Source organism: Leptidea sinapis, chromosome 27, assembly GCF_905404315.1.
Source record: "Leptidea sinapis chromosome 27, ilLepSina1.1, whole genome shotgun sequence".
Taxonomy (NCBI): domain Eukaryota; kingdom Metazoa; phylum Arthropoda; class Insecta; order Lepidoptera; family Pieridae; genus Leptidea; species Leptidea sinapis.
The window spans coordinates 3,065,460-3,092,669 of NC_066291.1; the positions used below are offsets into that span (position 1 = coordinate 3,065,460).

The following is a 27,210-nucleotide window of genomic DNA, read 5'->3' on the forward strand; positions in this document are numbered from 1 at the left end:
AAAGAGACTGCCTCATACCTGAGAAGAATGGGCGCAAGAAACTCAGCGGGCTTTTTTTTTAAATATAAAATATGGATTACAATGTAATATCGTACAATAAACATTTATAATTAAAGAGCCTGAGGGTGTTCGCTTTATTCCCATTCGTACCCGGGACCTCTAGCTCAGTAGGTAGGGTCACTAACCACTGTCAAAATAAGAACTAATAGTTGATTATTTTAAAGTGATTTCTCTCAATTCTTGGATTAATTATACAAATTAAAGTTGTAACCAAAATTTATGAACGATGCGGGGCTCGAACCCGCGTCCGGTTTCCGTCCGAGCGCTCTTACCTACTGAGACAACCGTTCGAGTGACGCATAGATCGTAAATCTTATTATGTCTTGTTCAACTCTTAGGTTGTGGCTCCATCTAAAGAATCTTCTCTACAGTTAATAACCTACTCAACTCCAATAAGGGAGTACGCGCACTTATTCAGCTCCATTCGCGTTTCGCTGAACGATTTTGGTCACACTTATACAGCTCTGCTTCTATCAGCCGCGTACGGAACATTAAATCACGTCTGCACTCCTTAATCTTTGCGTGCATAATGATTACGTCAAATCAATGCAGGAATAATACAGGTCGCAACTTGTCGACAAGGAGTCGCGAACCATCCCTGTAAAGAGCTATTCCGCCGCATTCGACGGCGAACAGCGCTGTACGCGGCGGAACAGCACCGAACGCTCTCTATAGCATTCGCAATAAAAACACATTTATCCTCATTTTATGCTGGTTTACCGCGAAAGCAGAATGGACTCGGAAAGCTGAATCGACGCGTACACGTTTCCATACAAAATTGTTGTTTTCTATGGACAAAAGCTGAAAAGAGCTGAATAAGTGCGGGTAGTCCCTAATTGCATATTAGAAAATTGACTTGGGATTCACACTTCTGGGATTAATTTTACAAATCAAAGTAACCAAAATCGATACTACGAAATACTTATAATATACTTTTTGTTACAAAATAAGACATCATAGCTTTGTTCGCTTGTTCTCATATTTTCTTATATAAATAAAGGGATCCGTTATTTTATTCGACCGAGGGTATAATCATATACATGGGTTTGGTTGAGATTTTGTTTTCGTTTCGGCAACAAACAACAATATAACTGCATAATACAGTCGTAGAGGTCTGTCGGTTTTAACATATATTTTGTTACTTAGGGGTTGTGATAATATTTTCATACATTTTATTTGTATGTGACCTGAAAATATAAGAAATAGGAATGGGTGTTAGTATGTTTTGTGAGCAAATGTTTCTTTAGAATGTAAAATTTCTTTTTTCCCACGTATATTTTTAACGTCTAGGTTTTTCCTAAAATTATGACATTATTAAGAACAACTTATCTCTAGCTAATCTATATAGTTTTACAAGATTTTATGACGATACGTCACTCGAATGGTTAGCTCAGTTCGGACAGCACTGGCACGGAACGCCAGAGGTCGTGGGTTGGAGTCCCGCATCGTCGATAAAATTTTGTTTTAAAATTTTATTTGTGTAATAATAAAATTATTTATAAATATATAATTAATTATCAATGGGTCATTCGGATACTTAAGTATTCACCCATTGATTTGTCAAGCAGAGCTATAACTGCTGGGGCTATATGACTTAAATGAATACTAAGTAAGTATTTTTAGAACGTAGGAATTTATTTCACAAGTAAGGAATCATAATGTAGAATGACTATTAAGGATATTTAACATTAACGATATTTAAGGAGAGACTTACATCTTCATTCCTCCTGGGATTGCTACATAAATGAAGAGGAGGATATTTTCAGTTAAGGATTCTTGGTGCGATTTTCGAAGTTACCGGCAATTGAGAATCAAGCCAGCTTTAACAGACAAATGAAACAAATTAACTAAACTTTAGCTAGTTAAACTAATTCAACATAAATGGAAGTAATTAAAGTATTGGGTGTCTAAATGCGGCTAGCATACAATTGGCACCTGAACTAATTTCGTTATCCAAAAGCCTCTATCAATCAACGTGACGTAAGTTACAAGCGAAGGCGAATAGATTTAATTTAAATTGTTAAGTTTTAATGATTGAGGCTTTTATATACTATATTCGATATATGTTTATAAAGTACTTTGGTTATTTAAGCCTTATTGGATTTCCGTATCTTTATATAAATTAATATCTCTTAGCTAAACGATGTAATAAAAATAAGTAATAAGTACATAAAAAAATTCAATTTGAAATTTCGACTTACCTGCTAATTATAAAGTTTTTTAATGGTATAAGAGCGATGATTAATTGGATTCGAAGAAGTGTAAGTTTAAAATAAAACGGAATATAACACAGATTATTAATAAATATTGGAAGACTTTTATTTAAACAACAATAATATAAATAATCTTAATTTATTCCCCTCACGTCTCGATGTGTCTAGAACGTTCCTTTCAGTAATAATAGCTAGTCGTCGTAACTCGAAATAGTTAAAAGACTAATGAAACAAATAAAACTTTTGCGAGTCACCTTTTCACGATTTTCATCCGTCAAACAACTAGGTAATTTGCTATTTAAGGTAATTTTACAAAAGTTTGTGTAAATCGCTTCTAACTTGTTCCATTTATCTAACCAATGGCAACAGTTGTGGAATTTATATTCAGCCTGAAGCGTGTCGACCTTGCTAGGACACATTGTAGCGTGCTTTTGAAACTTAAACATAACACACGGCTCTTTACGAGTTAATGACAATAAAAGTATAGGGATGTTATGGTACAGGATTTAATGGTCGATAAGAATATATATTAGTGCAACGTGTCAACGATAAACTGTCACCAGAATATGTACAATTTGATGCTCAACATATTGTAATATGTTAATCCAACAGCCCTATATGCTATTTTTTTATAAAAATAAGGGACAAGACAAGCAGGACGTTTAGCTGATGGTAATTGATACGCCTTGCCCATTATAATGCAGTGCATTAGGATTCTAAAAAAAACCCGAAAATTTTGAGTGGCACTACAATTATTGCGCACGTCACCTTGAGACGTAAGATGTTAAGTCTGATTTGCCCAGTAATTCCACTAGCTACGGCGCCCTTCAGACTGAAAGACAGTAATGCTTACACATTACTGCTTCACGGCAGAAATAGGCGCCGTTGTGGTACCCATAATCTAGCCGGCATCCTGTGTAAAGGAGCTTCCCTGCTATGGTAAATTGTGAAGTTAAATGTTCAAAGATGACTCCATGACTTTGAAAACGATAAAATATTTGTAGTGTGAAACTACCCGCACGTTTGTATATTAAAGAATGTGATAAATACAAAACGATGATTTAATACAAAGTACAATCACGTACAAAGTTGATTTACACTTTTATTTTATCAATTTTCAACGTGATTTATTTGAAAGGAGAAATGTTTTTTGCGCCAAAATGCCGATCTATAAATTTCGTTTCGTTGTGATTAAAAAGTTATTAAATTTTATGATGTTGTTATGGTGTGATATTTTCAATGTTTTGAGTTTGATGTAGGTTTTTGTTTGAATAAATATTGTTGTATCGTATTATTGTTTCTTACAATTATTAATATTGCATAGTTGCTTTGACCTTAACGTTATGTAGGTGATTGATAATATTTAATTTACTGTTTTATGTATGACATTATTAATATTTTTAAAGAGCCATTGTTAAGTATTTACCGACTCTTCTCACCGTAAGCAGTATTAAAAATCGGTAGTATTAAGAATTAAGTTTACTATACAAAACATCTGTATCAACTGTTCTTGAAAAAAAAAACTTATCATTTTTTGCTAAATTATTGACTAGCTGACCCGAAAGACGTTGTTCTGTCAATAGAAAGTAAAATGTAAGTATTCAGGAATAATGCAGTGAAAGGCCATCGGAAATGTGTAATCAAAGTTAAAAATTAAAAAAAAAAGTATTTCTGAATGATTATATAGTGTAGTAATAAACTGATAAGGATTAATATCGCATTTGTGAAAACAGCTTTTACCTTTATAATTGCCAATTTTTTTTAAGTATTAAAATAATATATAATTTTATCCTTAATAGATAGACATATGCCGTGGCAGGCAGGCTTTTTATTAGACCTATAATGCCATTACTAATCATGACAGTAATCACGACTATGTTTACGAATCATTCTTACACAAACATTTAATTGAAGCTCTAAAGGTTGACACATTCAAAATAGGATGATTTTAGATATTTGTACAGTTTCTTCTTTATAAATTTTTATGGAAAATTAATGTTTAAAACTCTTTTAACTTTGAACTCCATTCATTATATTGGACACAGTTTGTTTTGTATATTACAGCTATTGTAATACACTATATCGATTGAAAAGAGTGGCCGTTGATTTTCTTGTATGTTCTTCTCACGAGCTCTACTTTTCCGAGCATAGGAATCTGTATGGTAGATTCGGTAATATAAAATAAATATTTATAGTGACGATTCAAAAGCTTTTAGCTTAAGACTTATTGAATAAAATTTACTTGACTTTGACCTTATTTTATATATTTTTTTTTATGGAATAGGAGGACAAACGAGCGTACGGGTAAACTGGTGTTAAGTGATCACCGCCGCCCACACTCTTGCAACACCAGAGGAATCACAAGAGCGTTGCCAGCCTTTTAGGAAGGTGTACGCGCTTTTCTTGAAGGCACCCATGTCGTATCGTCCCGGAAACACCGCACAAGAAAGCTCATTCCACAGCTTCGTAGTACAAGGAAGAAAGCTCCTTGAAAACCGCACTGTGGAGGACCGCCACACATCCAGATGGTGGGGATGATATCCTCACTTATGACGTGTCGTGCGAAGGTGAAATAAGAAGAAGGTATATATATATATATAAATATATGACGATTTAGTTATGCTAACGTTCTAATTTTAAATTTCAGTGTATCTACGGTTGCTACGTGCACTCAGCCATCCTGCCAACATTCCATCGAAGGTGTTACTGGCTGCTTCAGGTAAACGTAATTATAACCTTCAATACCTAACTAACGTAAGTATGGCATGGCATATCGTGTCAAATGGTAAGATTAGCTTTTAATACGAATTTATTATCATATATTATTATTTTGTCAAAATATAAACTAATATCTGAAACATGTAATGTAATGCAATGTAAAATAAATAAATAAACAAATAAAACAAGTAAAATGCAAAGATTAACAAAAGGCATGCGCACACACACACACACAAGAGACACGCACACACACACTCACACAACACAACATATAACTGGAACTGTTTTCCTTCTTTTATAAATTTTAGTTGTGTCTCTTCCACTTTTGGCCATATAATCTATATATAACAAAATGAATTGCTGTTCGTTAGTCTCGCTAAAACTCGAGAACGGCTGGACCGATTTGGCTAATTTTGGTCTTAATTTAATTATTTGTGGCAGTCCAGGGAAGGTTTAAAAGGTGAATAAATAGGAAAATGCTACCAAATTAAATAAAAACAACAAATTTGTTTTTCCTTTGATGTGTCCATACATAATTTCTATGAGAGAATTTATTGACGCAAGGTTTGACGGTTCTGCTGTGAAACAATTTCATTACGACAGCAGGGTGCATATTTTACGAAGTAATTTTTGATGTTATGATATATTATTGACAAATTCATATAAAAACAATATTTTATTTATTATATACAGAACAACGTCTGTCGGGTCAGCTAGTTATATATAAATAAGAGTCAATATTTTATTTAAAGCAGTACAAAAAATTACTAAGTTGTTTGTATTTGTACAAGAACAATGGCTGTATAACATATTATTGCATTTCGTGCTCTATTGAGACGCGTAGATAGTAATTTGATAATCTCCGCTCCTTTGGGCCCCACGGGACAAATAGCTCGACACCGAATAGCACAAAGATGTAAGACTTTAAATGGATGGATAAAAAATATCCGGGCAGTCGATACCACAGTATATATACACTGTTCATGAGTCTCGTATGAATTCAGACGTATTTTACCAGTGGGAGGCTCCTTTGCACAGGATGCCGGCTAGATTTTGGGTACCACAACGGCGCCTATTTCTGCCGTGAAGCAGTAATGTGTAAGCATTAGTGTGTTTCGGTCTGAAGGGCGCCGTAGCTAGTGGAATTACTGGGCAAATGAGACTTAACATCTTATGTCTCAAGATGACGAGCGCAATTGTAGTGCCGATCAGAATTTGTCGGGGTTTTCCTAGAATCCTGAGCGGCACTGCATTGTAATGGGCAGGTCGTATGAATTACTATCAGCTGAACGTCCTGCTCGTCTCGTCCCTTATTTTCATAATAAAACATATATTCATTTTCTTGTTGACAATATGATTTCATCATCTTATATCTTATTAGTCTAACGTTGAACGACATTGTTTAAATTAATCTTGTTTCTAATTTATTCTTTATATTAATTATTGCATATATTATATTCTTCTAGCTGACTCGACAGATGTTGTTCTGTACATAATAAATAAAATACTGTTTTTTTACGAATTGTTGATAATATTTCAAAACATCAAGAATTATTTCGTAACGTATGCTCCATGTTGTTATTACCAAATTGTTTCACAGCGGAACTGTCAAACCGTGCATCAATAAATTCTCTCATAGAAAATATTATGTTCATACTAAACAAATATTGGAATTAAAAATAATTATGGGTCTCAAATCGAAATAAAAACTATCCTATCTCTCAAGTTGGACTAAACTGCACTCCATGAAGTAATCCCCATTAAAATCCGTTCATTAGTTAGGAGTCCATCGCGGACAAACAACGTGTCACGTAATTTATATATATTAAGATTACTATCAGTTGATCTACGGATAAATTATAAATTTATTGTAGTCAAGGTAACAAGACAATTACGTTCATGTCCATTCGATTAATATTTGTTATTCAATAATAATAATAAATTTTCTTTTAATTTTATCTATCTGTTTATCTATGTATGTGCAACATTATCCTTGACGCGATTTTCACCCATTTTTAAACGTCGGATTGAAGTAAAACTTTGCACATTCATCAAGCACCAATGATAATGCAATAACGTAAATCGTTAGTCCCAATTCAAGATAAAAATCTGTAATGGAAAATATAAAGGGCACAAACATACACGATAAGAGTATTAAAATGTGATGAGTCGTCACAAAGGAGAGGGATACCCTTTCATACATTATTGGGCCAAGATGTAAAAGGATGAAATTGGTGTTAATAAATAGCTTATAAATTTAAAAAGCATCACTGAGAATTTGAGGATTTTTGGCAATCTGAAAGCAGAGTTATAGGTTTTGTAAAATTGAGGTTATGCAATATATGGGCAAATATCTATATTAAAACAACTGATTTTTGAAATGTGATTGTTTTTTTGTTGTACGATAATGATCGTACAAGTTTAGCAATATCAGAAGTCAAATAGAAAGAAGGAAAATATCAATAAAACAACGGGAAACACTCAAATGACAAATCGCGTAGGTACACACAAACGATACAACCAAAGTAGTGATTGACTATTGACTTTCTAGACAATTCTGTAGCTGTCACTGTCAGCACAGATAAAAAATTGACACATTAGCAATAAACGCTCATAAACATATTAGCAAAATTAATAAGAATAGTGATGTACATAATTTCAATACTCAACACAAACATAAACTCGCCAGTCCTTGCAAGTCCATCTACTGGGCTCCGTAAAATTGATAAATCTTTTAAAGTGGACTGTATAACATTCTATGATAACCTCCCAAATGATATTAAAATATTACCAATTAAAAAATTTATTATTCCAACCAAAAAATAAATTAACATCTAAGGCCTATTAAAATGGGAAAGATTATTTGAATGATAAAAATTGTTGGGAATAATGTTTCTAAGTTTACTGTTAATGAATATTGTAATACTCAATTGAATGCTATTGTAACTTTTGTACTTCATCCTGACATGCACTAAATAACTTATAAAGTTTTACAGTGAATAAAGATTTTTTGAATTTGAAATAATCATCTGGTACACTTAACGGTCACACCCTGTTAAAATGTTCCCAGACATGTGGACTCCTTAAGTTGAAATATAAAATTGATCTTTCATAAATCTGAAGTAGCCAGTTTACATCGGAATCATGTTTACCCCGTTTAATCTACCTTACATATCTAAAAGCCAAGGCGGATCCAGTTACGTATAACGCGAGAAGTTTGAGAAATTCTATTAATATTTCAACGATTCGAGTGAAAATATATTTGAAATATTGGAATGGAAAGTCCAATTCGCGGTTCTATCAATATCATGGGCAAGGTATCAAAGGCGCGTATTTCAAGATTTCATATCTAAGTAAAAGCTTCTGTGCTGACTCTGAGAAATTGTATCATTTCAAGCGTTTTTCATTTTAATAGGGCGTAGTAGATGAGTTGGATGAATGCTTTGATTTATTGTTTTGTTTTCATGTTTTTGAAATGTATTATATTGTATTGACCCTAAAATACTATCTTGCGTGTTTGGTGTTCCATCACAGGGATAATGGGGCACCCTAAAATTAAATAGGCCGTACGTTCTGCTACGGATTTCTGATTCGATCTTGCAGGAAAACTCCGGGCATAGCCCTCTCTGTCTAACAGTACTATCTTTAATAATATGTCGTGAAGAGATTTAGTAAATGTGATACCTATGTTATCCAGAAATAACGTAATCTAATTAAAATACCGACTGATTGATAACCTTTTTTGAAGTCGGTTAAAAAGTGGAGTCAGGTGGATGATATAAAAAATAATTCTTAATTTTATATCACGTTCTAGCTAACCTTAGCAGTTGAGGTAAACGATAGAGATTAAAATTATAATTTTAAGTAACGTAAAACACCTATTATTTTTGTTAGTAACCCCATCACTATACCCGCTATATTAACTATTTATATATTGACATTTGGAAAACGCAATGAATTTGACAGTAGGTTTAGATTGCAGAATGGCGACAGGTAGGTAATTGAATTTGTGATTGCGGTCCGCATCCGCTCTGAGTAACAGGTGTCAATATGTTGCCGCTGTTTTATGATACTAGCAACTAACTAAATTAAAAAATAAATCAAATATTTATTAACACCATTACATTAATAAAAAATAAATTTAATATATCAGTGAATATTATTAATATATACGTTAAAACAAAAACAATTGGCAGAAACAAGAAATTTTTTTCATGAAATAACATTTTATAAATATAGCCATCATAATCGAAAGAATTAAATTATATATTATGCGTTACTTGTTCATAAAATAAAACATTATCTAATAAAAGACTTGGACTACACAGCCACCCAGGCTTGAATGCAGTAGTTGAAATTAATGATTCAACTTCATCCTTACTCCGCGGCCGGCTGTAATGGAGCATGCGAAAAAATTTGAGGCAATGTAATAAAACTTTCACGATAAAAATGAGTTCAATTTTCGACCAAAATTAAATTAAAATAATTTATGTGTAGGTTTCCAAACGTTCACTTTTGGCGTAGCACTTGTGGCCATGGGATGTCATTTTTTTCTGGCTGCTCATACGGCTTTCTGCCGGATGGTCGACGTTTTGACTCTGTATGAGACAAAGTAAAGTAACATAAATAAATAGTTTTCAAAGCTAAATGTTATATATAAAATGTAAACTAATGCAATTGAGATCTAAAGAGGGATAAACATTTTAATGTAAAAAAATCGTAATAGTTATGAAGTAATAAATTGTATTTTTAGTGTACGATAGCGCAGTAAATGAATATTGTATTTGACACCATAAATGCTAGTACTTTTATACTGATAAATAAAGCAATTCGTGCGAAATAATTTTCTAACCATTCCAAAATATTCAAAAATTTTTAAGTTTTCACTTCTGCCAACGCTCCTGGAGTGTAACCCGTGTTAGTAAGTAGTCAAATGAGATATTTTAAAATAATTGCTCATCACATTTTTTTAATCGAAACGGAGGACAAACTGATCATCGCCACCCACATTCTCTTGCAACATGGGAATCACAGGAGCGTTGCAAGCCTTTACGGAAGGTGTACGCGTTTTTTTCTAAAGGTACCCATGTCGTATTGTCCCGGAAATACCGCACAAGGAAGCTAATTCCACAGCTTTATAGTACGTCGAATAAAGCTCCTTGAAAACCCCACTGTGGAGGACCACCACACATCACATGTTTTATTTCCAAAAGAACAAACATCTTGTTGGCGTTTATTGTTTGACATTAAATATAAATTCATACTAACGCTTAATCCCTCCCTTGAAAATCGTCGCACAACTTTTAACTTTAATGCAATAAAAACTTTTCAAATCTAAGGGCTGACAAGTTATCGGTTTTCTAAATTAAATGGAGTAACGAAATTAGTTTAATCTAATTCAGTGTAATGTCGACATTTTTTGTTTCCTTCGTTAATATGTCTTTAGAATTTTTATTCATTACATTACTAGTTGGAGCAATTTAAATCTTATACCTTTAGGCGAGCAATTCTTGTATATGCTATATTATAAACTGAATGTCGGAAACGGCTCCAACGATTTTAATGAAATTTAGTATATAGGTAGTTTCGGGGGCGAAAAATCGATCTAGCTAGGTTTCAATTTAAAAAAAAATTGTTTTATCCGTGTTTTAATGAGAAACTACTACATTAGCATTAAAATACGAAGGTAAATTTCGCCACTATATACAATACTATAATAGCTCAGATGGGACATGGGTGATCCGGAAAGCAGAAGACCCCGTATTCAAATCCAGATGTCCTATTAGTTTTTTCTTGTTTAAGTTTTGGACCTTCTAAAAGCGAGCAAGGCTCGGTCGTCCGGATATTTATAATATTAAATTAATGGACAATTGGTTGAATGCAGTTGACAAAAGTCCAGTAATTTTCCTTTTTCTTTGTTGAATCTATCGTTTAGTAGATAAGAATATATATTATTGTTTTGTAGATTGTTATTCTTGTAATTGAAGTTAATTAAAACAATAATAACTGAGTTCTCGAGTTAAAGGTTATTTTTCGAGGTTACAAAAAAAAAATAAACATGGAAATTTGAATGAATTAATTAACCATAAAGTTGAATCTTTAAGTAGGTATTTGGGGCATATCCAACATCTGCTTACACAAAATTATCACGTTAACGCGATAATGAAAAACCACAATAACTCCAATAAAGTGCACGTGTGAAGTGGCAACCCTGTCCGGCGGCCATTACATAAATAATGCCGCCATGTTTATTGCCACCATTTTGAAGACAAATGGATTGTTATTACTGCACACTCCGGTTTACAATCTCTCTTCGCGCTGAAAATTAAAATATTGTCTACTATTTTGTACGTTTAACTGCGTGAGAGTCGATTTAGAGCCTTTATACTAGAAGGCAGCTTTTTAATTTTTCTCTCGAATCCGCGCGTTATTTTTATGCTGTAATGAAATGAAGATGAATGTAACATTAAGCATTTGAATTTCAAAAAAATGTTTACTATTGCGTGCTTTTATTTAGAATTTGAACATAATAAATTATTGATAACATGAATCCATTATATTATTAATATATTATTTTGCGGGAATCTATAATCATCCAAATGGTGTGAGTTTTCTTGAGTGTTAATTCCGCCAATATTCACCTTTAAACAATTCTACACGTGTATCGCCTCTACACGGGGCATCCTCAGGAGATGTTGACTCGCTAAAATCGGGCACGAGACTCACAACATTTGGATAAAACCAAATATTTTTGGCGATTAAATAATAAATGACAAAATTAATATTCTTTGACAAATTTGAGGATAATTATTATGGATTGTATTAATTAAATGCTGGATATTTCTTTGATTAAATTTAAGTTGACGACAAAAACAGCTGACCTAAATATATCTACATCCATAACACAACTATCTACTTATTCACTAAATATATACTTATTTGAAAAATCGTTCCGTTCAGTAACTTGAATGAACCAGGTTCTTTAATTATAACCAACCTAATCTTATCGTTTTCTATTTATTGTTATTTTAATATCATGTGTATATTGTACATTATACTTATTATTTTATTGTAGATATGCTTGTTGACTGTAGGCAACCCTAACACACAACTCATAGCATCAACGATGTGCCTAAAACAATCTTTATTTGTTACAATAAATCGATCGTTTCTTGGCTCCTTGTTAGTGTTTTTTTCAATATTAACAATCTCGATTGCATTTATTTTAATAATATAATAATTATTTTAAGCTTCAAGAGGTATCTCCCCCACTCTACTCATAGCTTTTATAACGGTTGCTTGCAGAACCCTGATATCGTGTTGGTGCATTATCTGAACGTGCCGTATCCTGACGACAACAAGCTCGCTACAGTGGCACCAAGCCTCGCACTCTGGGCTGATAAGAAGGAGTGGACGAAAGATGAACTTGTTAGCCAGCTCAAGCCTATGTGTAAGTATGATACATATAATTTTTTTCCTTAAGAATAGTTTTAACGTACCATTCTCTAAATGTGGTCAAAGTTTGGCGATTTCTGCAAATTGAAATAAATATTATTTTTGTTATGAAAATAAGGCACGAGACGAGCAGGACGTTCAGCTGATGGTTATTGATACACCCTAGCCATTACAATGCAGTGCCGCTCAGGATTCATGAAAAACTCAAATAATCTGAGCGGCACTTCGATTGCGCTCGTCACCTTGAGACATAAGATGTTAATTCTCATTTGCCCAGTAATTTCACTAGAATACATGGCGGGAGGTTAATTGTGCCTGTGAGTGTATATTTATATTCGTCATGCTAAGAAAACTTATCCATTTTACCCCTGACTACGTGTTTGCAAAATTTCATGACCATCGGTTGTTTGTTTGGTTAAGAAAGAAACAAATAAATAAAGAACAAACTCACTTGCCCATTTTTAATATAAGTAAGGATGAAAAGAATGTGCTAAGATAAAACATATCTCGAAGTCTAAACTTCTTCCGATATCCTTTCCTTAGGACGTTAAACACGTTTTCAGTTTAAATGCTTTTATAGTGTTTCTTGGTATGTTTTTTTAAAAATCGAACGAAACGTTTTCCTACAAACTTAGAGCATATAATTACTTCATAGATACTTTACTTCGTAGATACGGTTGAGTGATTTCTTCTTACATAATTTACACGTTAGAGCCTCTTGCTGCTAGACAACCGATGAAAACAGACCAGGTTTTTTACTCCAGTTACAATCTACGTCTTACACTCGCGATTTGTATGTCACTTTGTGTTAGTGTGCGTGCATTGCTCAAAATAGAGGTTTACTGTGAACCACAAATTTCGACGTTTCCACAGCTGTCACAGTCCATCTAGACGAATAAAATACGAACTAAGGATTTTTTCTTCGTATTCTGAAATCAAAATGTTATACGCATTACTTTTTTAGACCTGCTATTAAACTGTTGAAAAAACCCTCTCTATAAGAGCGCAGACGTATTCATAGCATAAAAATGAATTTATTTCTTATTTACTCCTTTAACCGTCCCCTTAAAATTTATGCGACATTTAAAGAACGTACAAATTTTTGATGAATATTATTTTCATGCTGAAATCTTGGCGTAAGTATTAGATATAATCAAATAGTTGTCTCGCAGCCGCCTTTCGTAAATGTTAAGTTGAGTAAATTAAAACGCAACAAGCAAAGTTCACCCTCATTGCATATTTATAAAGAGAGCGGGGTGATAAATTAATTACACCCTATTAATACTGATCCTCATAAATGTGGATCGTTAAAACAATGTTGAACATTTACTATGTTTATTATCGTGGTTGGAATCATCAATGTATTAATATTACGTGTCGATTTATCAATAATTGCTTATTCGTGTCTTTTTATGATAGGACATTAGTTGATCCAGATACTTATCTCATATTTTTTGTTTGCAGTTTTCAGCGAAGATGAACACGACCTCAATAATGAATTGGAAATATCAGTAAGCAGAATCTGACCCTTTTTTAGTTGTATTGTATTTTATGAGAATATTTTCTGTCAATTCAAATGTAGGGAAAAATGTTTCAGACGGCGGAAACTGTTGAGGCTATTGTGGGTCAGCTAATGGAAAAACAAAGGGCAGCAAGAGCAGCGGCGCTAGCTAGGCAGCTAGAATGTGGATGTCCAGACTCCACATGTCAGGATTCTAGGAACTGTACTCATGCTTTACGTCGTATTCAGACTTCAAAGCCACCTGCATCCGATCATCATGTATCTTCGACAACTGGACCATCACCAAGACCGATGGCACATCCTCCACGCCAATATACACGGGATCATCGAACAACAACCCAGTCTTCACCCTTACTACTATCATTAGGCCAAATACAAGGAGGAGGTGGTCTTCTTATCCTTAATGGAACAAGTAATGGTACTCAACAGCATTCATCGCTAGTATCACCACTATCAGTGACATCATTCGTTTGTGAAGAACCAAGGGATCGGTATCGACAACAGTATAAACCAACGTTTGTCCTTAAACGAGAAATACCTGATACTCAAGCCACGTCTTGCATTACAAACACTGAAACTGTTTTTAAAGTAGAAAATCAAGTAGAAGAGAAAGTGAATGTAGAAAGCTTCGATAGGAAAATAAAAATGGAACCTAGAACACGTAGTCATATTATAGCAAGTGCTCCAGTAACTCCATCTCGTTATCCAGATTTAATAGAGCGATTAGAAAGTAAACTGCACACAGACCACTGTGATGACACATTAGTTTTATTAGGTACAGACGCACATCTGGAATCTTCTAGTGGATTTTTTGATGAGACACTAGAGTTATCGCATGAAGATATTCAGAAAACTCTCTCTGCTAATATGCCAACATGCGAGTTGGACAGAAGTGTTGTTAGAACAAGTGAGACTTCTAACGTTATGGTATCTGGTATTGATACGATGGATTTTATAGAAAGTTGTGAGGCAGTGGCGTCACCAACCCATGTAGTAGACGATAATGTGTTTGTCAATTTAGATGCTTTTGATATGCTAGGTGATTTTCCTGAATTGGAGGTGCTTGATCCAAGTTCAATTTCTACAAATCCCGTGGTAAGTTGCGATAAACAAAATTATTATAATCTTTCTAAAATTGCAATACAACGATATAATAAATACGATTTACATACGATAATCAACGAAACCTCTAACTCAGTGAAAAGGGTAATCGCTGGGCTATATGGGTCGTTGGTAGCTCAACTTTTCCGAAGTGGTGGTAAAATATTTGACATTCATAAGTGTCATTTTGGCCTATATTTATATGGCCATATAGTTAATAACTGCATTGAATATGATACAGCCATTCTATTTCATTAAAATTCAAAAAGGAATAATATTATTGAGAAATATTCTAGTATTCGATGATTCCATACACCAACACTAATAAAAAATAATATTTATTGTGTTAACATAACTACATCAAATTAAACATTTAGTTGCTTTTTTAGACAATCTGCAGTAATTCATCACCAGTAAATGACAGCAATGAAAAAATGCAGACTGATTGTAATAGTGAGGGGGCCATGAATATCATCGATTACTCACCTGAGTGGGCATACGCTGAAGGAGGAGTAAAGGTTTTGGTTGCTGGACCTTGGACTGAAACTTCTGATCAATATACAGTTTTGTTTGACAATTTCCCAGTACCTTCAATTTTGATCCAGAATGGCCTTTTGAGGTGCTATTGTCCAGGTAATGATCATGTAAATGTTTGATTTTTGTATTTGATCATAATCGTAGCAGTATGATGAAAATGATCAGTACTACGAAAAATTTAAATAAAATATTATTATTATTTCAGCCCATGAAGCTGGTTTGGCTGCATTACAAGTAGCTCGTGGCGGTAGAGTAGTGTCTGATACAGTAGTATTTGAATATAAGCCTGGTCCTGTGCCGGCTCCGACCGCAGCCGCATCAGCACCATTACCTTCATTGGATTTTAGACGATTCTGTTTACTGCAGCGTTTACAACGACTGCATGGAAGATTACAGTTAAAAATAGAACCTGCCGATGATAATCAGGTAGTATTTTTTTCTGTTTAGATATTATTTGCGATTATATTTGCTTTTTCAATCAAATATAATAGAATAGTATCTTTGTACCTAATTTCAAAGATTTGTCCAAAAATTTCAGGTCGAAGATGCCCAACTGTACACGAATCCTAAATTCGAAGATCGTCTAGTAACGTATTGCCAGACGCTGAGCAATCGGTCTGCTGGCACTTCAGAAGGCTTCACCACAGAGCCAAGCGAGGATAGTTGTACTGTTCTACACTTAGCAGCTGCTTTAGGATACACAAGGCTAACCACTGCTTTACTAAGATGGAGACACGACGATAATAGTTTAGCGCTAGAGAAAGAAGTAAATTTAGGTGCAAGAGATGGCGATAACTGCACGCCACTGGTATGTACCGAGAATGATTTCTTTTGTCACATTTATTTAAAAAAACTGAAATAAGAATAAAATGCATGCAAGAAGTCTCTCTAGAAGGCATCAAAATTGGCTTTGACAGGAATAAAAGAATTTCATTTCATTTCTCAGATGTGTCAAATGATTTGAAGTTAATTTAATTGTAACAACTATTATATTTTTAAAAAATCTATGTAATTTTTTTTTAATTTCTTGAAATCATTAATATTTGCGAATGGTATGACTATAACAGCATATTCAGCAAAAAATAATTGTACCCTTACAATAAATAAATGAGTAAATAGGTAGGTATCTAAGATTTATAGTTTAATATAAATGCCACTAGTTGATTGTTTTGTACCTTGTGAGTGAAATCCCTCCATTAAAATACTCGTATATTGATTTTATCGTTTTGACACGTCATATTTAACATGTTTCAGATGGTAGCAAGTGCTGCTGGTCACACCGAAACAGCAGTGGTTCTAGCCCGATGGAGTGCTGGAACACGAAGAGAAGCCGGTGCAAGGGCCGCAGCAGCTGCTGCTCGTAGAGCTGGCCATAATAAGCTTGCTGCTATGCTTGATAGGATCCACCCACCAACAGGAGATACGGTTTTTCGGAGACCTTATAGGTATATATTGATAATTACTCTGTAGTTATAAAGAGTAAGAGTAAATACAGTGCGGTAGGGTATGAATGAATTACAGTGACGTACGTAAAAATGTTTATTATTTCGATCTACAATATAACAAGAAACTTGAAGCATTATCTGCTTAATAAGCATAAATGAACTACGATTCCACCTTCGCACGACAGATTTAGAAATTAGGATATCATCCCCACCATCTGGATGTGTGGCGGTCCTACACAGTGCGGTTTTCATGGAGCTTTCTTCCACGTACTACAAAGCTGTGGAATGAGCTTCTTTGTGCGGTGTTTCCGGGACGATACGACATGGGTACCTTCAATAAAAGCGCGTACACCTTCCTTAAAGGCCGGCAACGCTCTTGTGATTCCTCTGGTGTTGCAGGAGAATGTGGGCGGCGGTGATCACTTAACACCAGGTGACCCGTACGCTCGTTTGTCCTCCTATTCCATAAAAAAAAATACAATGCAACATTTTGTATTGCAATTCGTATAAAAATTACTGATTTTAAACACATTAATACATGATTACTTTTTATGTTTCAGTTTATTGCAAAAGGGTAGAACGGGTAGTTTGGAAAGTAATCTTGTGAAGCGGCCCTCGATTGATAGTGGCATTAATATGGCCGATGCTTTTCGATCTAACTCAGCAATAGATAGAAGCGACAGTTCCTCATTAAGGTCAGTAAATCATAGTATATATTTATTCGGTGCGTTAGTACTCTTGACTTAAAATACTGTATTTATCTCAATTGAATGTTTATTTTAAGCAAAATATTTGATAATTGATCTATACAGTCTTTTTCTTTTTAGATGGGAGAGAAGTATGTCACTTCCACTTGATTCTGATAATTCTGAAGATAGTCTTGGTGATATAAAATCAGGAAGACGCATGGATTTAGCTCTCTGTAAGTACTTCAGAATATTGTATTTTTTTTTTATCAAAACAATTTAGTTTTCATTTGCAAAATTATTTACTTACTTCATCGGCAGTACGTCCTTCTATGGGACATTCAAAATTATCACATACTTAGTTCATAATTCTTAATTAATTTGGACGAAGATTTCAGAGTCTTCAAACCAAACCATCTCTAGGTGATAAATCTTTTTATTAATCAAAAATAATATTTTCATCTTAGATAAGCCACGAATCATCTATACTAAGCGTGAAGACCGGTCTAAAGAGAAAATCCACGGAGCATATTTCGTATATTTCACAATTAGTAGACCAGACCTTTAGAATAAAATCGATAAAACACGAATTTACCTTAACTTAAATAGGGTTTCGTAATGTCGAGGTTTTTTGTAAATCACGGTCACCAAATGCATCGTTATTGTAATGTAATAACGTCATGATGACCACATTAGGCCTCAAAACATATAATATTAAGCTTCAAGAATCTTCTAGTCAATTTTTTAAATATTTTAAAGTTGAAAATTTACTATAACAGGCAGAAAATTAAAAAGGTATTTATGTAGAATCATTTCAAAAACTTTAAAACGTTTGGGGAAAACATGTGTGCTGCAGCCATTTTGGTCAGTTTACTGTTGCATTGCCATAACGTTTCATTTGAGTGTTGAGGCGAAAAGGCATATACTCGAGCCTCGTCGGGTTAAGTTAGAAGCAAACTTGAGGAGTGATCTCGCTGGTCCAGCTGCGCGACTGACAGTTGTCCGCCCGCGCAGGCGAGACGGCGGCGAGGCGCGCGCCGAGTCCGATGCTGATCGCGCGACCTTCACCCGACTCGCCCGCCTCACCCCCCTCGCCAATCTCGCCCGCGCCCTGCCCGACTGCTGCAGGTCAGTTCGCTCGAGCGAAACTGTATAGACAGTCTAATACAATCTATAAATCGCGCGGATGAAGAATTGGATTTTAAATGGTGTAACTTCTACAAGTCTTGCTCACACACCGTATTCGTCTATATTCATACGTATCAGTATGTATAAGAATACAATTATGATGTATCAAATAATAATATAAGATCACAATATTATGTTGCCGGTGCAGCTAGTGCTGAGAGCCCCATTTTTCATCCTATTGCTAACCCGTACGAAGAGTGACATTTGAATTTAGCGTAGCAATAAGTTACGGAGAATCAAATGTACAATACAAATCAATTGTCATGAATTAAAGTAAGAAAGACAATAATAATATATTATTATGATACAAAAAAAAAATACGATTGTTTGAATGAAACCAGACGTATCTATACAGTTTCAAGTCGCAGCAACTCCTCCGCTCGACTTGTCTATCGATGTTGTGTATGTAGTAGTTGCATGGCCACTCCGGCCTTCTTCTTCTAAACGATGTTTTCTGTAACTGTCCTCTGTTGCCAGTGTAGCTCAGTCATAGCTAATGGTAGTCTTGTAGTTTCTTCTGTATCTGTATTCCAATATCGAGCGGAGATGTCCCAGTGTTGTAGTGACCTTGAAAGTTAACCCGATATAATTTTACTAAAACTAAATGAAGGTATTTAAATGTTGGATTTAAATACAAAGAGGGCAACAGTTCAACAATGCATGAGTTTATGAATTAAATATCGGTTTAACTTGTTCGGTGTTGTCCATCGATGTCGCTTTCAGTGGTTCGTAATGGTCTAGTCACAGTCATTGTTAACCCAGACACGAAAACTAAAGTTCTTTGGAGAACTCCACAGCATCAACAAAAGCAAATCGTCAGATACTTTTTCTTCACAACACTGCATGTCGGCTTGCATGAAGCAATATTTATAAACGGCTTTTTATGTGTAGAAATTATGCTAATTTCAAATATATATGTATATATATACAAATTTTTGGAAGGTAAGTGTGCTTTCATTGGGAATAATTATTATTTAAGTAAATGTTTTGGTGTTGTATCTGGATGACATTAGACCGAAAACAATACACAACATTTAGATATATCAATAATAAAAGGGAATAAACAGTAGGATTTTTTTAAAGCTAAGAATGTAAAAAAACTAAATGCTAAAATGCTAGAATTAGAGGTGTTTTGCTATAAATAATTTCTGAAACTTTGATAAATGTGCCTTAAACCTTAAAAAGAAATATAAATAATTATAGCTGAAATATTAACATTAAAGCTAGTACGCAATTCTTAACACACCTTGAAATTTTTGTATACGAGTATTTTTGCCGATATTCCATTTTATAAAAACTTTTCAGGGGAGCAGGATGACAGAGTGTTTACACTTGCTGAACAAATAATAGCAGCAATGCCAGATAGAATAAAGGTATGAAATGGATAGTTTTATAGTGATTTATGGAACTGTGTTGTGTTGTGTAATAAGAGGTATTAAAACACGAATGTGGGTTTATCACACGAAGCGAAGGCGAGTATAGCATGAGTGTTTTAATACCTAATTATCAACAGTTGCATACAAGACTATCTACACCCATAATATGAATCCTCTATAAAAGGTTCTGAAACAGTTAGCTTACTGCTAACATTTAAAAAGCCTAGTACTAATAATATCATCCAAAGGAGTGTTATTATGAAAACGGATGATATAATTTTATACTGAATTTTATTACAATACTCGTTTGGATGATGTAATGGTTATTAGAACATTGGGTGTTTTAATGTTGGTTATTGCAAACTGTTTTAGAATCTCTAATAGAGGATTTAAAGCATGGGTGTAGATAAAAATAATAATATCAGCAAAGTAGTTCGTACGGATGCAATGTTGAATGCAACTTTTCTATGGAATTTTTATTTAATTTTAATAAAATTTGTACAGAATGAAAGCACATCACTGCTGTCTGCATGCGATATGGATGGGTCTGGTGGTGACGACGTACTCATGGTTCCACTTCTTGATGACACGAGTTCTTTCAACACTGATTTCCACTTCGAGTTTTGCGAAAATACATATAGGACGTAAGTTCTTTATTGATAAATATATTCTTAAACTTACTTATATGGAAATAAATTAATAGAATGGCTGTACAGGCATCATCCAAGATGCCCCCAAATATTCGTCCCTTTTCGACCCTTGACTTGTAAATTATTTGCCAATTCTTCTCAATACACGCATCAGTAAGTATTTACAAGTAAAAGGGGAGAGCAAGCAGGATTTGTATACAATAATCTGCACGAAAGCTATGTAACTATTGCAGCTGTGGACTGCGCTCTTCAGCTTAATATAACTTATATATTAAAGTTTTCAAGACATAGATCACACTTAATTATATATATTAGTTTTAATTAATAATAATTAAATTATATATATTATTATTATATAATATATTAGGGTAAGGTCGAGCACCTTACCCTAATCAAAATAAAAATATCATAAGGGAAAACTTCCCGGTAAATTTAAATTAAACAGAAACTGAAAAAAAATGAATATGTATAACAAATAGATACAGTTAATTACATAAAATAACAGGCGCAAGGAAGTAATCATACAGGCAAAGAGATAAATAAAATAATGTACTAAATTAATAAATAAATCTGTGTGGAGACTCAATATAACTACAAAACTAAAGATAAAGAATAAAACTTGAAGGTGATAGCAATAAATCAAACTAAAATAGCTTACGGAAAAATACGTCATGTTGATTTAGTAAAGGCTGATTTGAAAACAATATTGAACCATTAGTTTTAATAGAATACATAAGATGAACTAATGCAATTTGAAAAGATAAATACTATTCTATGTAGTGTACCTGTAAATTTATTTCAGACAATACTAAAGATGATATATGAAAGAGAAAACGTATAAGATGTGGCCTATGATGTGACTACCTTAATACTTCGAAATACCATCAAAATAAATTCTTTGATTACCTGTTATAATATGTGTCATAATATTGATTTGAATTAATTAATACGTCCACGTCCTTAACAGATTTATCATTATTATTCTTCTTTACTTTCTAGGTATTGTGGTGGTTCGACGCCATGTTCTTCAGGCTCAGTGTCTCCCGGTTCAGTATTGTCTCCACCCCCTGCCTCACCTCTGTCAGCTCTACCATGCACCCCGTCGGCTACCTTACAAGAGTTCCTCAACACTACTTCACATTTTTCTAGCTTGACTTTGAACGGTAAGATACCTATTAAATTTTTTGGAATAATTATACCGACTTGACTGGTCGATGGTATGTAATCATTGCCACCCATTCTCTCTTAAAACATAGCATTAGTTACATGATTTTACCGGACATAACATATCCACGCTGTTCATGTCTATATTCATCCCGGGAAATATGTTCGGTTTGTCCTTTCGGAACGCAATAGATCTAGTGCGGATATAGTCATTCACAGAAGACCTACCGTCAGATAGACAATTAAGCAGCACTGCGAATCACTAAAATGTACTTGTCACAGACATCTGCATAATCCGATGATACGCGTGGCTAGCCCATTGTTTAAATCCTAGCATTTAAAGAATTAATACGGCCTCCTATCGCTCGCAGCGATAGCGATCAGTCAGACAATTCAAAATGATACAGTAAATTGTTAACGATATATTGCAAATAACAACTGTTAAAAAACTTAATATTTGGATCTTAAAGTGATTCCATTGAGGTACTGTATTATGAAAGGAATAATGTAAGTCACGAACTCAACTGTCTTATAGTTTAAACTTTTTTTAGTTTATGTACGGTTGAAATTACAAAAGCAAATAGGCAGTACAATTAATATATAAGTGACTAATACAAGATGTCTAGATATATATAGACATTAATTTCCTTTAGATTCACAATAATTAAATGGCCTAACATTATATACAGATCGTAACCTGATTCAGTTTATATAATTATTCGTATCCGTATCCGTAGATCTATAGCTGTGCATGTGCAGTCGCACGCCCTTATGTTACCTGAGTTGCAAACGTTTGGGCAGTTTATAGGCATTAAGCTGCTCTTACTTAGCTGGAGTTACGCTTTGCTCAAACGACATCCTCAAGAACTGTAAGAGGTGGACAATTCTGATGGGGTTTAAGTGTAGTAGGTCCTCTGCTTAGAGTGTGAGGGATCTAACGCACTCCGCTCTCAGTGTGGTAGTGGCCTTGCACTCCAGAAGGATATGCGTCGGGTTTTATTGGCAGAATCTCCAAATCCAATCTCCAGACCGGAGAGTTATTGAACTTGTGTGGGTTTTTTTACTTCTGCCTAGACTTGTGCAGTTGTGTATTTTACCCAAGAATGATTACTGACACCCAGGTCAGTATGCCTATAAAGAGATCGAGTGACTGGCTTTACGGATTTCTTAGTTTTTAGTTGCTGTTAGTTTTATGCATAAGTAAAATGAATTCATGGCTGTACATAAGTAATGGTAATTCTACAGATCGTGAACAACGCGAGTTATACTCAGCTGCGATTACTATCCAGAAGGCCTACCGCCAGTACCGTGGTCGACAGCTCCAACGTAGGGCTGCTGCAGCGGCCATCACCATACAGAACTGCTACAGACGCTACAAACAGGTGATATAAAATATGATGAGGAAGACGTACTTCCAATTACATTATTTATAAATTCCAGAATTCAGAGATATCACTTTAAAAAGAAACTGTCTACATTTGAAAGAGCGACATCTCAAGTCAATATCCTAATATTTGTGCTGCGGAAAAGGGCAATTCAAGCAGTCTATAAAAAGCGTTCAAGGGATTCATTGAGAGAAAGGTGTAGTGAAATTATATTATGACAGTACACTGTACATAATATACGCGTACCTCTTGTACGCTCATAAACATATTAGTCAAGTTAAAGAATAGAAAAAATAAGATTAGTGATGTACATAATGCCAATACTAGAAACAAACAAACTTGCAATACCATCTACTAGGCTTCGTAAAATTTCCAAATCTTTTAAAGTGGATTGTGTTATATTTTATAATAAATTCCCAAATGATATTAAAATATTACCAATTAAAAATTTAAATGAATCGTAAAAGAAATTAACATCTAAGGCCTATTATAATGTGAAAGATTATTTGAATGATAAAGATAGTTGGAATTAATGTTTCTAAATTTATTGTTATTGAATATTTATTTATACTTTAATAAAACGGTGTGAGCCAATTACAATATTAAAGTAAGTAATTAATTACAAATTAAAAGCTAAACATATTACACAAATAATAGTTAATAAATACAAAGTTTACTGTAACTAACTAACAACTAATAAACATCCAAATACCGATCATCCATTCCTCTCGCAAAAACGCAAGCACTCTGTTAAAATCGTCTGCCATCCATCCGCAAATACATCAAAAGCAGGATTGGTTTCGAGAAGAGCGTTGAGAGCAGAGAGAGACCTCGGTGTAGGTGAGTTGGTGCGAGCCACAGTACGATGTGTTGGAATCACGAACAATCTATGCTTGCGCCTCGAACAGTAACTGTCCGATACAAATAATCTAGATAGTTCATCATGCAAACTCGGCGCATCTATATCACCTCTAAGAACTTTGCACATAACTGTGAGCTGTTGTCGCTTTCGTCTAACCTCGAGGAAGTTGAAGCCTAATGTACCCAGAATACATGTTGTGGGATACATATAGAGGTAGTATTCATGCATACGTTTGTAAAGATACCTAAGAAAAGCTTTTTGTACCTTTTCGAGAAGGAGTACATAAGTACTTTCATGCGGATTCCACACACACATAGCTGTTTCTAGCTTGCTGCGCATTAAAGCACCAAATAAAAGCCTACTGACTTGTTCAGATATGAAATCCCCAGAATTCCTCAAAACAAAGCCTAAAGTTCTATAGGATTATTTTGCCAGAGTGGTAATATGATAATGGAAGGTTAACTTTCGAACGAATGTGACACCCAGGTCTTTGATAGTTCTGTTCGAGATATCGAATCACCACCTATGTTATAATCAAACTCTATTGGGCACCACTTTCGACCGAAACTCATGGCATAGCATTTGGACGCATTAATTGCCATATAGTTCCCCAAGCTCCACTACACACAGGAATACAGCTTGCACATAATTTTGGAGTGCCATGCAATCTGAATCAGATTTGATCTCTTTGAAGAGTTTTAGGTTATCAGCATAAAGGAGACACCGGCAATTATCAAGCACATCTGGAAGATCGTTAATCATTAAGAGAAATAGAAGAGGCCCCAGTATCGAACCCTGACTAACCCCAGATCGCGTGTTGGTTGGATTCGAACAGACCAAGCCGGACATATTGTTGACGGTCACGCAAGTAGTCTGCGATAAGTTGGAGAAGTCTCGGTGCAAAACCAATGGCGCTAAGTTTTTATAACAACATATCATTATTGACCCTGTCAAATGATTTCTGAAAGTCAAAGTAGAGCACGTCAACTTGAGAACCACGATCTAGTTTGTCAGAGATAAAGTCAACTAGTGACAACAAGTTAGTGTCTATAGATCTTTTCGGTCCAAAACCATGCCGTTCGCCACAAATGTATTTGTCCACTTGCGCGTATATGTACCTGTGAATAATGCTTTCAAACACCTTTGCAGGCGAAGACAACACTGTAATAGGACAGTTCTCTTCAACTTTCGATTTATCAGAGCTTTTTGGTATTGGAGTAACTCTCGACAGCTTCCATTGGGACGGATATTCTCCCGATTCCAAGGCAAGATTGAAAATATGACAAAGAGGCATACAAAAGTTCTTTTTGCCAGCTTTAGAACTATAGGAGGAATACAATCTGGCCCTACGGAACTGTTCTGCTTCAACTTGTTGATTCCGCTTATGATATCATCAGGTGTTATACGATAGGTGTTTATATAATTGCTGTTATACGTCCCATCGAAACTATAAGCTATATCTGTATCGAGTATAGGTACATCTGGCAAAAATGTGCTTGAAAAGAAGTTAGCGAAAGCATCTGCAGCAGCAATATTGTTTTACTTATTTGAATGCTATTGTAACTTTTGTACTTCATCCTGACTTGCACTAAATAACTAATAAAGTTTTACAGTGAATAAAGATGTTTTGAATTTGAATAGTTGAATAATATGCATTTATTGAGGTTGAGCAGGTTAACAACTGTAAAGATTCTGTAGTAAGATTTTCATTCGATAAAACTCAATATGTGACTGGACCTGCGCCTAGCGCCTTAAGTTCTATTTCTCTTTATTTACAAGAAAGATTTACAGTTAAAGATGTATCGAATTTAAAAATTTACGACCAGGCACATGTTTCATGTCATCACATTATTATATGCAAAATATGTTACGTTTGTTTAGTGGTTACGTTCTGTACAATTATTAATTATTTGAACTAATAAAGATTAATAATTGATCCATTCAAGATGTGAAGATTAACGTACTCGTAAAGTTATACTTAATAAACTTTTTAAAAAACCCAATATACTAATTACATTGTGATTTTTTAGTTAATTAAATGTTAAAAGAGGGAAAATAGAAAAATATAATGACGAAAATATAATAAAAGATTTACCTAAATTGGAGCCTGTTCCCACCACGGTTGATAATATTCCTGTCCTAGTAAATCAGATCAATATTTTTTTAATAGCGTTAATAATTTAAATTTAAATCTGCTTAACACTGTATCCTCTCTTATTTTTTTCGGTCATTTATTAAATATTTTTACACACATGACAGTTTTTTTGGTACAAAGTGTTAAGAATGTTAAATGTGGACTTGAAATATTGTTTCACCATATTAAACTTACCCCAGTCTCTTTAAAGCTAATTCAATAGGAATTCGCTTGACATTTTGAGACTTAATGATCATTAAGTCTCGGTTAGTCCACTGCAATGTCCGCCTTGACAGCTGGTAGTTACTTCAACGTCACGATGACGCGATTAAGAAAATACCTATGGCTATATAAAAAATACATTCAAGTAGTTAAAAGTATAGAAAATAAATATGTATGATACTTAAATTATGTTTTTTAACCCAAGTTATTGAAATAAAAGGTTAAAGGTCGAGATTATAGGTAGAAATGCGATATAATGTCCTTTATATTAAGTCAACGTCCCGATGACGCGATTAATATTAGCCGACGGCGAGCGCCAGATTTATCATAATTAAAAGCGAAATAATTACATAGCGACTACACCTATGGCTATATCAAATATTCAAGTAGTTAAATTATGTATTAATTATTTTCGAAGAGCTGATACGACAAATGTGGTTATTTTTGTAATTTAAGTGGAACCTTGAGTCTTCACAGGGGTACATTGTTCTG

The 27,210-nt window shown here is 34.2% G+C and overlaps 1 protein-coding gene across 1 annotated transcript in view; it reads left to right on the top strand.

Moving 5' to 3' along the window:
- LOC126972747 (calmodulin-binding transcription activator 1) overlaps positions 1-18,357 on the top strand; it is a 258,853-nt gene extending 240,496 nt beyond the window's left edge. The window contains exons 6-16 of the mRNA XM_050819761.1: positions 4,921-4,998; positions 12,297-12,441; positions 13,911-13,957; positions 14,029-15,063; positions 15,459-15,702; positions 15,812-16,032; positions 16,145-16,414; positions 16,861-17,051; positions 17,612-17,746; positions 17,879-17,973; positions 18,205-18,357. Coding sequence (XP_050675718.1) covers positions 4,921-4,998; positions 12,297-12,441; positions 13,911-13,957; positions 14,029-15,063; positions 15,459-15,702; positions 15,812-16,032; positions 16,145-16,414; positions 16,861-17,051; positions 17,612-17,746; positions 17,879-17,973; positions 18,205-18,305 — 2,562 coding nt within the window. The 3' untranslated portion in view covers positions 18,306-18,357. The remainder of the gene's footprint in view (positions 1-4,920; positions 4,999-12,296; positions 12,442-13,910; positions 13,958-14,028; positions 15,064-15,458; positions 15,703-15,811; positions 16,033-16,144; positions 16,415-16,860; positions 17,052-17,611; positions 17,747-17,878; positions 17,974-18,204) is intronic.
- The last annotated feature ends 8,853 nt before the right edge of the window (positions 18,358-27,210 follow it).